Genomic DNA, 16,224 nt, shown 5'->3' on the forward strand with positions numbered 1-16,224 from the left:
CAAGACATGTTGCCCGGCTGTTGTATTGCTAAACTGATTATTTACCTCTTTGGCTTGGCACAACGGGTCTTGCACCAAAAAGCAGTTTGGGTCAATCGCGTTGCTGCCTGTGTCGCAGGCAGCTGGCCTTCACCCACACGTGATCTCCCCCCACCACGCAGCCCCCCCCAGGCACCTCACCAGCTTCTGCCTGGAGTTCAGACTTTCCAGGCAAGATGTGGGAGAGTTGGTAATGGCCATTTCCGATTTAGCATTTCATCATCTTCTCATTCAAGGTATTCGGCTTTGAGGGAAACCAGCAAAATCCGATTTATTTTTTTTTAAATGAGAAAGTTAGAGTTCAAAGTTTATCTTTTCAGTTCTCAAGAGGATTAACAGCAGGCTTTAAGAAACAGTTTTTAAAAAAATCAATTTAAAATTCCACATAAGGCACCTCTATTTCAGTATTTTTTTTTGACACAGATACAACGGCACGCAAGACTAGCTCACAGGGAGCAAGCCAAGCCATGTGAAGCATGGATTTCTGCTAAAGAGCCGAGAGCTTCCAGGATGGGTGGCTGGTCCCAGGCTGCACGCCCGGCCTTGGGAACACTAGTTTCACCAGGAAGTTTTTGTGTGATTTTTGAGGAAGATGAGCTACAGCAATCATCACAGCATTGCTGTAGCAAGCAGCCAGCCTTACCCTGAAAGCCCTGGGCTACCGTAAGGCTCATTAGTTGTAGTTGGGTCTTCCGTGACACCAAAAATTAGCAGCAAAGCAGTTGTGCCACGGAACCATGAATTCTGCTTTAGGTGGGCAATTTGTAGGGCTCAGCTGTAGGGTACAATGCCAGCTGAGGAAGTTCTTCCTTCAAGAATTAATTTTATTTCCTGCCTTTCCTGGCACAAGGTGCTTCTGCTGCTGGAGAAGTGGCCAAAGTCAAACCCACAGCAGCAGAAGCAGGTTCAGAACAGCCTCCCAGGATCATCAGTGTGATTCCTCACAGCCAGGCTCTTTTCTGGACACATTTCATGACAATAATACACAGCCTTGGAGGGAGCAGCAGCAGTAAATTGCTGCTGTTGAGAAACCTGGTAACAGCTTTGCCACCTGGTACTTCTGGGATGACCTGAGACAGCCTAATTCTGAATTACCCTCAGTTCCCAGAAGTTATCCCTACTTTAAAACACCAACTCCTCTAGAACTAAAGCAGCAGCTAAATTAAAATTACTATGAAATAAAGCATTCATGATATCTATCTACAATAAGCAATTTCCCCTTACACTGTCTTCAAGAGGCCTCCCACAGCAGAACACAGGAGTTCAGCAAGGTGGGAACCTCTAGCTGTAATGAACTATTTCCCATTTTACTTCACCACAACATGTTATGCTATGAAAACACAGAATCAAAGCTTCAGCTGAGAAAAATAAACCCCTCTACCCCCCCAACAGCAGGCTGCCCTTTAGCAGAAACAAGGTTTAAGTACAATCCAGAGGATTCAACTGCAGCAGTATTAGCTTCATTTGACTGTATTTAAATAAAACAAAGCATTAAAAAAAAAAAAAAACAGGCACTAAAATACCCTCAATGCTTACACCATGTACCAGCCGAGCCCCATGTACGTGGCAGGCAACAGCCTCTCCCCACCCCTCCCTGGGCAGGCTGTCAGGCAGTTTGTGGATATCACAGAACATGAGAAGCCATTTCCATGAAGCAGCGTAACAAGAAGATTCAGAAGTCAGCTCCCAACCAGCACCCAGGTTGCTCGGTTAAAGCCTGCAGCCACAAGTCCCACGGTGTTCCCAGCAAGATGACAGACGAGGATAGAGCTGGTACCTGATAACCACAAACATGGAACAGGCACAACTCCCTCCCACTGCAGCCTCCCCCTCCCCACAATGGGCAGTCTTGTTCAGCTCAGCCCTTAGAGTTTCTTCAGGCGACTGTACAGTTCCCTTTTGCTCTTCTCGCCAGCCCACGTTCGGCTTTTGGTGCGGAACCTTTTCAAGTCTTCTTTAAAGTCCTCATGGTGCATGGGGCGATAGCTCTGGGGCTCGCAGAAACTCTAGGGAAAGAGAAGCTGGTTTCACTTCAGTGTGTCAGGAGCGATGATCTCTTTTGAGACTCACCAACAGAGCCTGATAGCAACCATTCAAACAACTACCAGCAGAAAAAACAGAAACAGCCCCCCCACACTCTATGCAGGAGCTTCATACCAGACACTCACGAACAAAGCCATGATATTCAGATTACAGCTACTTCAGAAGTGATAGCTATTAAACAAAGGACTTTCAGGCCTGTGTACAGACCTCTCACCCCAAATTTTCTGGCAGACATCAATACACAAACTAAGCCTGTCTAGTATTCACCTTGAAACAGGACAGATTTGAAGAATACTTGTATCTTGGGACCCGCCCGCCCCTGGCGCACACACCAGAGCATCAAAGGCTGCTGTCGGCTGTTCCGTGCTGCCACCTTGAGGCCCTCGGTCCTTCCACCTCAGGAGAGGATACCCACGGGGCCAGAAACAAAACCCAGGCATCCACCGCCACAGGGGAGCCAGGGGATCCCAGGGAGAGCCAAAACCCAGGACAGCACTCACTAGCATGAACATCGGCATCCCCCATGACGGCCCAAACGCTGGGAGACCCAATATCCCACCGGGAAACAGCCAGCCGGCCACAGAAAGGCCAAATATCTCACATCTCTCTGAAAACACACCAAGTCACAGAACAGGAAGGTAATCTAAGAGATACTCTGAAGTGTGGGGGCCTGAGAGAGACTTAAGTGACAGCGAGGCCACAGTCTAGTTTGTGTCAGAACAGCAGGAAGAACTAGCTGGAGAAAGAGAGTAGAGCCACTGAAATGCTGAAGCAGCAGAAGCCAAGTGATACAAGAGATGCCATCCTCAGAACACTGGGAAGAGAGATGCTGGGCAGTTTTTAGTTTCCTTTTCTGAATTAGGGGCTGAAAACTCAGAGTTCGAGTATTTCAATTTTGCTATTTTAGTATGAAACTTCAGCTTTCCATTTGTTATATGGCAGTTACTGTCAAGCCTGTCTTCTCTCCTAGTCTTTGCAGGCTAAGCAGTCTTAAATTCCTTCTCCAAACAACATTTTGGCCTCCTAGTTGTTACAAAGGGCAGAAACCAGTCTTATATTTTACTCTCGAGACAAGTGGAAAAACCTTTCAGCTATGGCAGCAAGACAGCTCTGAAGTACGGAATAGGCTTAGAGAGCCTCACTACCAAATTTTAACTGCTCCCAGTACAGTAGAGCACTGTGAAACAGAGCAGGAAAAGCTACCCCAGCAAAAAACACTACTCCAAAGAGAAGTCTGATCAAGTATGAATACATCAATATTGTTGATCTATTGTTTCTTCTCCTCTGAGTGTGAAAGATGAATTTAAGAGAACGTCACTTACGCGGCATCTTAAGAAGAAGTCCTTGTAACCCCCCTTCAGGACATACAGTTCTGGGTAATGGAGGTTGGGGTATTCGTTACCCAGCCTGTCCCGCTCTCTCACAAACCGGCACCTGTAGCAGGAAAAAAATCCTGTGTTAAATCTCACATTCAACAAGTAACACCTGAAAACAGCTCTCGCCCAAAACTTCCCATTCCTGGGATTATAGAAGCAAGCCATTGCCTATCAGGAACAGGGTGAGAAGCCACACTGGCTGCAAAGCTGCGGCTAACTGGTTTTTCCTTTCCCTCTCTAAGCATTCCAGCGCACCAGCCCAACTTCAGCATGGCCATTCACATCATGGGCTGTGTCACATCCCTGCGAGAGGTGACAACCAACATCTCCTCATGATAAACTGTGTATTAAGTAGCACACCAGCACAGTAACTGGTGCCATCCCGAAAGCTTTGCTCTCAACTAGCACAACAGTAAGTTCTTATCTAGGGGAGCGTGGGATAACTCACATGCGAGGACCCCGCTCTGAAGAAAACTCGCAGTGGAACACTATTATCACTCGTTTGTTCTCTGATGGCTGGATTGGCTTCTTAAGCAAGTAGTCTTCCACATCCTCTTCCATATGAAGGTTTACAGCACCCTGTAAAGGTAGAGTAATGCCTGAGCACACGCTGTGAGTAGAATAGAACAGTAACAAACCTATCCCACCTCCTTGCAAGCTGTTTCCTCATCTTAGTTTCCTAGAGGAGCTCTGGCAACCCTCTCCAGCCATTGGGAACACAGCTTCAAACCCAAGCAGAACATTACAGATAGTCTAACGCTGACTCTGGGTGACCTGGACCTGATTCAGATTGCTGTTTCAACAGCTATAGGTTGTGGCTCATTAGATTTCCTTTCCAATCTCATTGTATTTGAGAGGGCCAGCCAGCTTACTCAAGCAGCAAACTTCAACATCAATTATGTTTTGGACAGCCATTTGTTCTTTGAAGTCTGTGGTTTAAATGAAGTTTAATATTCTAAATTTTAGCTTCCCCAGATCTCAGGATGCTGGACACCGAGCGTCTTACATCCTCCTCTGGAACCATCTGCCTGCTTGCCACACAGGCCACCTCTTCTGCTTAAGGAAAGCAGAATGTTCCCTCCTTTGAGGGAAAAGTCACTTTATGAGCCAAGTGTGAGCTCAGTGTCCTGAGACTCATGCAATGTATAGGCATAACAGGATCACAGACCCCAGTGGGGCACTTGGGCGCCTCAGCTATAACATATCCACATGGCCTTGGATACTTGCTAGTAAAAAGCAGCCCCACATGGTGCCAAGTGACCCCAGTTTGCAACTTCAGACAACTCTACATTGCTTTTATGGGGTCAACTTACCTTGATGTGTCCTCCTTCGTACTCATACGGGTATCTACAATCAATTATCACGCATTCCTTGATGAAGCTCGCAAACTTCCCAGTCAGCACAGACACAATCTGGAAAAAAAAAAGTTCAGTTGTTTCAACATGTTTTTGTATTATTCCCCCCCCCGCCCCAGTAAAGAATTTTTCTTACTGTCCCTGGGGCACATACCATTTCTGAGTCAATATATTTTAAGTCTTGATGTTTCCCATCGACAGTATGAAATAAATAACCCTGTAAGACAGACAGCATTTAATTGAGAAAATTCCAAGCACGAGCCACATAGGCAACAGCACAGTGTCCAGCAGTTAATCTTGTAACACAGACACTTTGACAAGAATCTCTTCAGCAAAGCTCAAGAGTTAAAACTAAGAATTCTAAAATTCAGGGACAGAATTTTATTTTTTGTTCCTATACTGAAGAGATTTTGTAGATCTTTCTGAATAACCACAAATTAATCGCTTTGCTTCTAACCTATGAAAGCACCCTTCTCACAGACAGCCTTTCCTAGTAATTTGAATATGTACTGTTAAAGAAGGGAAGTGCTTTACTTGGGCTGGTTTGAGACACCTCTACCAAGAGAGGCCATTAAAACACTTGAATTAACACTTGACCATTAAATCACTTGAATTACCTTTGAGAAGTCACCAATAAGGTCTCTCTGGTCACTGTCCAAAATGCTTTCGATCTCTGCTGTGGAGGATTGTGTCTTCACCATTTTCAAACTCTAGAGGAACACAGGTTAGAGATCAATGCTGAGTACTGACAGCAGAGAGGGATCCTTTTCCCATAACATAACAGAAAACTCAGAGTTTACTCTGAAGCCCTGAACTACAACTCCCCAGCCTCCCCTTCGGATTAAAGCAAAACTTAGGCTCAAGAGTATGCAACTACTGCACCAGGTCCCCCAAATCTCCTGCACTATGCAGAGAGAATGCAGTTTTGCTAGGTCAGCAATTCACCTGAAGAAGCTCTCTCATTAACCTTCATAAACTAGACACCTATATTAGATCCTCTTCTAATCAATTTTCTATTACAAAATTGGATGCCAAGCCACCAACCGTTGAGTCCTCAGAAGGTGTTCCTGGCAGGCTTTTCCTCTTCTTGCTCTTCCCTGGAGAATTCTCTTCCTGGGATCTCTCTATCCTTTTCTGGGTGGTTCTTCCTACGCCACTAGTCAGAGATGAAGAGCCAAACAACCGGCATCGTTTGGCCTGCAAGGAAGGGGAGAAGTTAGGGGCTGTCTAGCAAAGATTTAGGTTAGAAACTAAGCAAGCCTCAGACTTTCAGACTATTACAAATTTTGCCTTCTATAACACACGGCCACTGCACAGCAACAGCAGGATGTTAATAGGGTCATCTACATTCAGGACCTACATTTCCAGTAATACTTGTTTCTTGCTCTGTGGACTGGGTGAGCTTGGAGCACCATAAGCAATATGAAATGCTAGCAGAGTGCTTTATACCAATTAGCAGACAATCTATCAGCACATTAAGGAGCCTTTTGCTGGAGCCTAAACTCCCTTCGAAGTCTGTTATCATAAGATCAGGCTACAGGCATTCCAGGTAAGTCTGTGCAGAATGTACTCAAGATATGTCAACAAGTATCTGATAAGGGACGTCCAGATCTTCTCACATTTATGAAGTGGTTTTGTAAAAAGAAAGTTAATGCCTATATAGGCAGACAATGAGCATTGTTCCACACTGACGATGTCCTTGAGGTAAACAGGCTTTAGAGATAAGCAAATACTGAAGGGGGTTTATGCTGTATCTTGTTTTGTTGTTGTTATTAGGGATACAGGATCAGAAACAGTGTGATCACTTGTCCCAGTAGTGAAAACGACTGCCAGAACAAAGTCCCCATCTCTGTTCTGTTGTGCTCTGCCAGAACACTTACCCGATTGTCTGTTTTCCTCATGACTAGTGGTGCAGTCCAGAGGCTCGCCACATCAGATGGCATCTCCTCATCGTTCTGAGAAAAAAAGAAAGTTCATTCTCATCTACTTCGCTGTGGGCAGAGACTGTAAATACAGCTTCTGCACAGCACAGGCAAACATTCCAGCTGAATTCAGCTGTCAGAGCAGTTTTAGGAATGAATTTAACTCAATTACTAGTCCAATACTCAAATGAAATAATGGAACCAAGTTGAGACATGTTAGAGAAGGTAAGTTATATCAATTCATTGATTGACTAACAATGATGTTCCTCCAAAGCTTTAAGCATTTCAAATTCAGTTAGAAACATTCTTCTATTTAAGTGGCTCAAAAGTAAATATCACCTCTAGCTCCTTCAGCAAGTTTCTAAAGAAAAATGCCAACTATTCAAATAATTCTCTTGAGTAATGCAATTCTCATCTGCCAAGAGGAACAGCAGCAATTCTTAAACTAACAGCTGTTCACACAGCAAGTAAATCCCACTGTCTGCACAAGGAAAGAGCACATATAAGATAGAGACACTGAAACATAAGAGTTGAAAAAAGATGATGATAACTCATCTTCTAGGATTCCCTAGTACGTAGCTTTTTGCAGTTTGACTTACCACACTGACTTCTGCTAGAACATACGTGCACCACAGACAGATATTGTTGGCAGACTATTAACATTAGACAGCTGATTTTGAAACGTCTATCGTATTTCCTTTGCACATACCTTCAAATCTTGCTCATCTAGCAGCTCTAGGAATCCATCGTCATCTTCACTTTCAGAGGAAGTCAGAGAAGACTGCTGCAGGAAAGCTGGCCTGTAGTTCTCCTGTTCACCCATTGGTATTTCACCCATGGGAAACTGAGACAAGACAGTTTTAACAGCATTCTTTCTCTTTACTGCAGGGAGCTATAACCACAGAGATGATGCTGTGCCTCTCACTGCACTACGGAAAACACGGTGGTTATTCCACCACCTTGAATACACTGGCTTGACCAAACTCCAAAGCAAGTTCCAATACTTCTACTGGATCCCTCGAACAGCAGGGTGCTTCATTAACCTCATTAAGCAATAACCCTCTTCTCTGGAAGAAGCTATCCAGTGAACGTGCAAAGAAGAGAAATGGGTGCTGTCAGTAAGATCAAGAACTAATATAAACTGCAGCTGATAAGCCCAAGATCAAGAGTGCTAAGCAAGATGAAGGACTACCAGATCCAAGGAGTGGAGACAAGACCTAACCTCCCAGCTCTGTTTCCGTGCAAGGACCCATCATGTTTTTTCATTCTATTTGCTTTGCTTTTTCTAAGCAATAGAATACAAAGAAGGTAATATTTTCTTCCTGGATGTCCTATCTGGACATAAGATCCAGTTGCATGCACTCAATTGGCTTCATTGTTCCAAATGCATCTGCCTCAGTATAAGTATCTACTTTATTGGTAGTGAAAACAATCACAAACTAAATTCCTCTATTCCACATCAGTGTCCACACTCCCTTGACTTACTGCAGCATAACCTCAGCTCTGTATTGACTAACCTTTCGCAGACTACAGAACAATCCACGTTTCAAACTTCTGACCATCTCATGAGCCAAATGTGAGAAGAGTTTTCTTGTCTGGCAGATAGATAAGTTTTTCTGTTTGGCACATGAAGAGTGGTGACTAACAGCACTGCCTTAGAACCGTGATGCAATTTTTTCTTCCTCACAAACAGTATGTATGCAGAGGATTAGGTGAGAATTAGTTGCAAAGAACACTGTAATACTCACTATCTGAACTGAAGATGACTTCTGCCTTGGTCCAGGAACACCTTTTCCATCACGGGAATGGATGTGCACAGAACAACGAGAAGCTGGTTTGGTTGGCTTCTTAAACTCAAATGATTCCTGAATTAAAAAGGAGCACAGTGATCATTTTACCAAAATGACAAACTGTGTAAATTGCTAGGATCATTTTATCTTTTCAGTTGTTTTTTTTTTTTTAAACTACCTGAGGTTTTGGGTTTAAGTTCCCTGCTGCCAACAGGAACAGTCTGAAGGCGAATGTTTTCAAATTAAAGATGTTACAATAGTGATTCATTTAACATAATCAAGCTTTTATCCTCTTGATATCACCTACAGGCTTAAGGCTTTTCTATTTCTTTTTGTCAGTCAACTTCTCTGCAAAATAAATCATTTTTAAAGGCAGCCAAGGCTGTCTCCTGACACCCACTCTTCTGTAGAGACCTGTCAGAGTCCTACTGGTGGGATTTCCAGCAGCAAGGCCTTTCAGACCAAGTAGGCAAAAGGACATTTGTGCTGTGAGGAACCAGGACTCCCCATGTCAGCAGTGGAAAGAGATGAGGTGATCTATCTGAACAGCTGTCTGGAGGCTCCCCTCGTAGCTATCTAAAGCTAGCAGTATGAATACATTTTCCCTTGACACAGCCTAAAAGGAGTCAGGTTCGGTAGCACAAAGGTAGAGCTGCGCAATCAAAATCTACCAAATTTTTATTAACCCATAATCAGTTTGCAGTTGCTATAATCAGTGCTGTCGCACTTCGCTGCAAGTTCCCCTAAGATAAGCTATGCAAAACTTTGTTATGTCTGAACTACAGCCAGGCAGAGAGTAAAACAAGCCTTTTCCACCACATCCACTGTTGAAGCAGTGTGCTAATTCAGCTTCCTTGGTACTGCCTCTTACACCATACCATCACAGGCAACAGAAAGCAACACTTACATTCTCCTTATTTTCATCTTGTTCCAGCAGTTGAAAAGCATCACTATCCAGAGAATTGGAATGGCTTCTCTTCAGGGCAGGACTGGATCCCAGGAGGCTTTGCTACAATGTTCATACAAAAGTGCCAGTTCAGTATTGTGCAATATAGTCTTTGCACAACTACATTCTAAGCAAAACAGGGATTAATAAAGACTGTAAGGTCTCCAACTACAAATTGGTGCAAACTATGTGCATGAGTCTTTCATGCTGACATCTCGGTACAGGTACCGAAATGCTTCAACTGCATTAGGGACAAAGCCACATCACTGAAATTTCACACCAACATGAACGAGACTTCGAGTTTACAAGCTGTAATTTTGACAGTTTTCATTAAGCACCACAGCAGCTGTTCTTGAAGCCGGAAAATTAACAAGTTATGGAATGTATCCAACTAAAAACACTTAACACGCTAAATCCTTTAACATTTATAGAATATCAATACCACCCTCACTTACTGGCAGTGAATGTATTCTTCTGAAAGGCATTCGTATGCTACAATGAAAAAGAACCAAGATTTATTTCAACATTTTGTTTTGAAAGACAGTAACATGAATAGAACTCACTCCCCCCCCCAGTAAAACTCCATAAGCTACAACAGTCACTGACAAAGAAGTTAAAAGTATACTTACTTTAGTCTGCTCGATTCAAGAATTGCTTTCTCAAACCTAAAAGCAAGTGAGATGCCCCACAGTTAGTACTGAAGGATAGTACACTAAAAATCAACCTTGTATTTAAGTCATAGAGTGTTATGCTAAGCAGAAGCCAACATGCTTCTTGATGACACTTTGTCTTTCTCAAAAGCTATTTATAGCCAGCTTAACCCATCATAGTTTTTTAAACACTAGCTAGACTCCTTCTCCCCTCCTTTCCCCAAATTCTTTTCGGCATTGTTTAGGCAAGAAGCTAGGTTGAAGGAAGAAAAGCTCAGTAAATCAGGAACCAAGGACATCTGTCCCCCATCCCTGGGGACAGAAGATTAGGGAAAGAAAAAAATAATCTAATTGAGAGCAGCAAATTCAAAGCTCAGAGAAACTGCTTAGTATCAGTTAAGGCATATACAAGCATAAATTATAGTTTAAGTGGTGAGTGAAAACTGCAACCTACATGCAATTTGGTACAGCCTCATACTCCTGGTAAGGTGCCAATGTCATGTTCAAACAGTCTGGTTGGTACAACACATTAACTCAAACCCAAGACTTGTCTGTGTCCCAGAGTACTTAACAAGACAGAAAGCCTAGCATCTCAAGCTGCAGAGCACTACAGCACGCACTTCTAGAAGTTTCAGAGAGAAAAGCCCACTGCACGCATGCCAGCAAAGGAAAAGCCACGTCAAGCCTCTCATTAGCCTACGTTTGTTAATGGTGCAACATGAAATGCCAGAAGTCAGGCTTAGCATATGGTTACATACGTTTCCTCCATGGTATTGTCTGAGGTTGCAGGACCAGGTGAATCCAAAGCACAACCTGCAGAGGAGAGACAGCATTTTCAACCGAGTGGTATCTTAGCACCTAGGAAACGCAAAGTATTGGACATTGCGAGACTTCCTCTGAAAGACCCTGAGCTTAGAGAGGAAACTGATGTAGGAAATCCAGTCTGCAGCCTCATCTCAGGGTAGAAGCAAACAGTTACAGATACTCCATACTCTTGGTTTTTCACCATCGATAATCAGGTGTTAGTGCTTGGGGAAAAATAGGAGTAATTGAAAAAAGCACCCCAACCCTGCCTAGAATGTCATATAGAACAGAGTGCTACCACATAACATGGAATACCCTTGTCTTATTCTCTCACACACACATCTTAATAAACAACTTAATCCTTCAGGGTTTTTTAAGCCATGTGTTTAGTTACGCCTCTTTATAGGAAGAAACTCTGGCCTCATTCCTAAAAAAAGTAGTCAAAAGACCCTTCTTAATGCATGTGAGGGTACTGGAAACAACTGCAAGCACTCCCTAAGCAAAAACCAAGTGAAATGTTACAACTACATAGCACCTAAGTACAGTCAAATATGAAGCCTACTTAAGCACAGATCCCCAAGGAGGTTTTGTATTATGGTAGTATTCACAAGCCCTAGTGATAGGCCAACAGCTTACCAGAGTGCACTCTATACCATCATGACAAGACTTGCTGCTACTTCAGTGACTGTGATCTAAACAAACAACTACAAAGAATTAATTTGACTAACATGACAGGTAGTGGTCTTGGCACAGCAGAAACCTTAATCATGAGTGTTTTGTAAGCACTTAAGACCTGTTTTGGAGACAGGAAAAGAAGAAAAAAAGCCAAGAAGAAAGTGAAGATTCAGCAAGCTTGGTTTTTCTATCCTGCTCTGTGGTTTGTGAGCTATGCCCATGTCTTAACAGTTCATAAAGTTCCTTTGAATGCTGAAAGTACCACATGCAGTCAGACTGGTGCATAAATTCGGGTGGAGACACTGATTTCCATCGCTGGGCTGGACCAATGAAGTATCAGAAGCTTCCCTGATTCTACAAGTTATGGGGTAATAGCTTCTAGTGAAATTTCATTTTCACTGATAAAGCATCTCATCTGAAAAAAATACTTCTAGGCAAGTATCAGTACTAAGAAAGATGCAGCTTCCTGGGTTTTAGATAAACAATCAGCTTTTGTTAACAAAAAGCCACAAAAAAAACACGCAAGCCACAAGACAAACCCTGCTCAACAGCCTTGATTTGAGCGTGCAGAGCAGGTTAGCACAGTTTGGGTTTAAAAAGAGAAACCACACAGTGACAACTTGCTTTCATCCAAGTTATCACCCTCCAAAGGGCAGAAACTCAAACCGGTCCCATTCAGAGCTGAATACAGATATGCAACGGATCCTAACAATGAAGAATGAAACACTATCTCCCCGTTTTCCAGACTACAGCCCCAACACGCAACTATAAATGCTCACAAGCCAATATCTGCAAGACACCACAGACTAGAGAATGGTGGGAATCCAATTCACTAGTGAAGCCTATCTTGGGCTATCTGTAGCAGCCTTCATCTTCAGCTGTCTCTACTGCAAGAAAGGCTGACACACTCATGATAAGGTGTTGACCTACTACCATGTACAGAGCAGAACATCAAGGCAATCAGAAAATGGTAGTGATAAACATCACCCTGGAGTACAAAGCATGACAGGTCAGCGACCACGTCTTAACAGCCATCCTAAGAAAAAAAAGGAAAAAGCCACCTCTGTCAGAGTGAACCAGTTTTTCCTCCGTGCTAGCTCTACTCCTAACATGCTCCAGGACAATTAAAGCAAAAAAACCCACCCACAACCCAAACCATGAACTGCCGTGATGGTTTGCCTGCCTCCCTCCTTTCAAGAGCATAAGAACGAGAAGTGGCTATAAGGATTGCAGGCAGGCAGCATTAGTTCTCTCTCCAAACCCTGGAAGCTGCTTGCAGTAGAAGCCATGTAAAGATATGAAGCCTTTCGTTTCTTATTTGTTATTTATTAATTGAGAAAGCCATACCTGAGTCTGTTGATTCCGATGACACTGTTCTTTGTAAACCATTAGTATTCTTGTTCCCCAGATCTTGCTCAGCGTTTTCATGCTGACTGTAAAGGAAGTTAGGTATTTGTTTTAAACGTTCACTGAAGCAAGAAATAAAACATAGGAGTGCCTGAACATAGATATACAGCATAGGTAGTCATAACCTGAAACCTTTATCATCGGCCAAGTGAAAGGATTCCAGCTTGGCAATCCTGCAGACTGCAGTCTCTCATGCTCCATGTGCTGTTGAGTACACAGGGATAATGCCACCACCAGCTACCACGCTCAGATCTAACACCTACAGGGGCTTCAGCTTCAGGTTTTGGTTTTCTTTCTTCAAACCTGCACATGCAGTGCTGATAATATTAGAACTTAGGCTTCCAAAACAGAGACAGGGAGAGTGCCATTCAAGACAATAATTACCCTGGTTGCCTTCCTGGTCACCTCACACCAAACTTCCAAGCTTTTCTCCATGACACACTAACTGGGAGGGTTTTTTTGAAACAATGTTTTAGAGCCTGTCCTGAGCTTGTGCCTTCACAAATGAAGGTCCTAATACAACAAAATGACAGACCTTGCAATAAAACTTTAAGGACTAAAAACAATTTAAAGTGTGCAGTAGATTATTAGTGCCTGTAATCACACCAGCACCTCCCAAACCACTCACTAGAAACACCTCTATCAGAGCCCCCTCATCCTTCTCGGGACTGCAACCCTCTCTTCAGCAGCCAGTCATTTAATTATTGTTTTGCATAGAAAAATTACCAAACTTCTAACTCAAACTCATTTTCATAAGTAGTTAGGTCTCAAATTTTGTCTTACCAACTAAGCAAGTTCTTCTCTGCTCACGTAACCATCAGACCAGTCTAAATTATTCTGTAGGTGAAGGGGCTCGAGGCATCCAGAGCCTGAGGAACACCAGACCCTGACCTGACACATGTGCAAGCACAGACACTGCTCTGCGAGCAGGCAGGGAACTTCGATAAAAGCTCTCCTGCCTGACTGCTGAGCCACATCAGACACACACTAACTTCATATGTGGGCAGGGGTCACAGCAGCTTCAATGCAGAGAGATATGCATATCACATGTAGCGTTACTCTATATTGCCTTAAATAAGGGAAAAGCTAATCGAGTGTGTTAATGGGTTAATTAAAAAAAAATGCATCTGGGCACAAGCTAGGGCTACAAACTGAAAGGACAGAATAATGAACAGGGAGGGGAGTGGTGCAAATCATTTCCAGGAATTCCAGGAATCTGAAGGAGGGAAGGATCATAAAGAAAGCAGGTGATTACAGAAACTAGAATGATATAAAAACTGCAAACAAAGGACAAATACCAGGGTGGCCATCAAGACCACAGTGGGCCAGGGCAAAACGGGAGCCACACAAGAGACAAACTGTAGAGGTTACCATAGGAATAATGAGATTAAAGGAGTTAGACACTAGTAACAGAAAAATTGGATTGAGCAACTGCACAGCTGGAGTTACCGGCAGAAAAGAGCAGCAGAGCCCAAAGACTGCAGCACTTTCCATATGCAAAACAGTAAAGAGAGGAGAAGGACGGACACAAAGGTACCAGCATTAATTTGTGGGAGAGGGAAAAGCACCCAGTCTGGGGGCCAGGCACAGGGAAGGGCTCAGGAGCGAGGTGGATGCCCAGAGCAGAACCAGAGGAAGATGGTGGCACACTGCAGGGAGAAGATGGCCCACAGCGCAGGAGCCACGACCGCATTGGGGGGGGGACGGGGGACAATCTCGGGGCTCCCTAGGGAGAAACGGGCAGGAGAGAAGGGGGCTATTTGGTGGAAGGGGGGGTGGAGGGAGAACAGAGCTCTGCGGGGGGGGGGGGGGGGGAGTACGACACACGTTTAAGGGAGTCGTGGAGGCCTCGGGTTTGCAAGGCGGAGGGGGCATAGGAAGAACTCCTGGAGGCCTCATTTTGGGGCGGGGGGGCGGGGAGAAACAGCTCCTCAAGGCCTCGGTTTTTTGGGGGAAGGGTTAGGAGAAGAGGTCTTTGAGGCCTCAGTTTTCAGGGGGGGTGTTTGGAAGGACAGAATATAGGATGAGGTCCTCAAGGCCTCACTTTTGGAGGGAGAAGGAGATGAAGAGAGATCCTCAGGGCCTCGATTTGGGGGGGGGGGGGGGGAGGAAGGAGAAGAAGAGATCCACGAGGCCTCACTTTTGGGGGGGGGGGGGGCGGGTAGATGAGGTCCCCGAGGCCTTGCTTCTGAAAGAGCGGGGCAGGGAAGGAGAAGAGCTCCTCCAGGCCTTGCGGGAGGGGGGGAGAATAGGAGAAAAGTTCCACAAGGCCCCGCTGCGGGGGAGGGAGTGGAACGGAAGGAGAACAATTCCTCGAGGCCTTGCTGCCTTTTTTTTTTTTTTTTTTTCAAATGGGGGGAGGAGAAGAGCTCCCCCAGGCCTCGCTTCGGGTCCGGGGGTGGGGGGAGAAGAGGCCCTGGAGGTCTGGTATGGCGGGGGGGGGGGGGGGTGTCCCCTTAGGCCTCACTTCGGGTCCGGGAGGTAAGAAGGGAGGGAATGGGCCCTCGAGGCCTCGGGTTTTTTTTTGGGAGGGGGGGTGGTAGAGGCGGGGGTGGGGGGGTGCCCCGGGGACAGCGCTCAGCAGAAGGGCCCCCCCTCCCCCCGCTCTGACTGACCCGCGTCCCAGCTGCTCCATGGTGAGGCGGAGGTCGGAAACCGGCGAGAGGTCGGCGGGAAAGAGAGACTTGACCACGGCGGGTGAAGCGGGAGAAGCCGGGGAGAGAAGCAGGAGGCGGCGGCGGTAAGAACCGCCCGGTGCTGGATCCATGGAGCCGAGCTAAACCCCTCACCGTCCTCCTGTCAGCACGGCCCGCACCGCTTTGACCCCAGCCGCTACCCGTCGCCCGCTCCGAAGCTGGCGCCAAACTGCCCCTCCGCCAATCAAAACCCTCCTCCGCGCGACATTTGAAGGGGGCGGGTGTTTTTTCTTCAATCTCCCCGCCCGCCGCTTTCGTTGTGACCAGTAAGAACGCCGGCGGGCGCCTCACTCCCCGCCTCCAACTGTTGCTTGACGTCGCTCCTGCCCAATAGAGAAGCCAGCCAATGGGGCGCCTCAAGAAGCGTTCCTGAGTGCCAAGGGGGGACTACATTTCCCAGCATGCAACGCGGAGGAGGGCAACGAGTTTCGCGCGTTGCCCTCCTCCGCGTTGCATGCTGGGAAATGCAGTCCCCGCTTTTCAGCCATATCTCCCACTGTCTCCCTTTAGCCGTCCCTCCA

General features: G+C 45.4%; 1 protein-coding gene across 1 annotated transcript; it reads right to left on the reverse strand.

Moving 5' to 3' along the window:
- Positions 1-284: 284 nt before the first annotated feature.
- CDC25A (cell division cycle 25A) lies at positions 285-16,096 on the reverse strand. Its single transcript, XM_069778458.1, has 16 exons — positions 15,623-16,096; positions 12,948-13,033; positions 10,880-10,934; positions 10,101-10,136; positions 9,927-9,963; positions 9,433-9,534; positions 8,484-8,600; positions 7,445-7,579; positions 6,694-6,768; positions 5,858-6,010; positions 5,431-5,523; positions 4,968-5,030; positions 4,772-4,870; positions 3,907-4,037; positions 3,405-3,516; positions 285-2,045 (listed from the first exon to the last, which is right to left on the reverse strand). The coding sequence occupies exons 1-16, from the start codon at positions 15,772-15,774 to the stop codon at positions 1,905-1,907; spliced, it is 1,587 nt and encodes a 528-aa protein (XP_069634559.1). The 5' UTR covers positions 15,775-16,096; the 3' UTR covers positions 285-1,904.
- Positions 16,097-16,224: the final 128 nt, after the last annotated feature.

This window comes from Haliaeetus albicilla, chromosome 2 (genome assembly GCF_947461875.1).
Source record: "Haliaeetus albicilla chromosome 2, bHalAlb1.1, whole genome shotgun sequence".
In the NCBI taxonomy this organism is placed as follows: Eukaryota; Metazoa; Chordata; class Aves; order Accipitriformes; family Accipitridae; genus Haliaeetus; species Haliaeetus albicilla.

Excerpts from the sequence above, each read along its gene's own strand:
- CDC25A (XM_069778458.1), bottom strand. The coding sequence starts at position 15,774 with ATGGATCCAGCACCGGGCGGTTCTTACCGCCGCCGCCTCCTGCTTCTC. Across the intron at positions 4,871-4,967 it reads AATATATTGACTCAGAAATG|ATTGTGTCTGTGCTGACTGG; the intron begins GTATGTGCCCCA and ends TTTTTTTTCCAG. Across the intron at positions 4,038-4,771 it reads ACGAAGGAGGACACATCAAG|GGTGCTGTAAACCTTCATAT; the intron begins GTAAGTTGACCC and ends CTACCTTTACAG.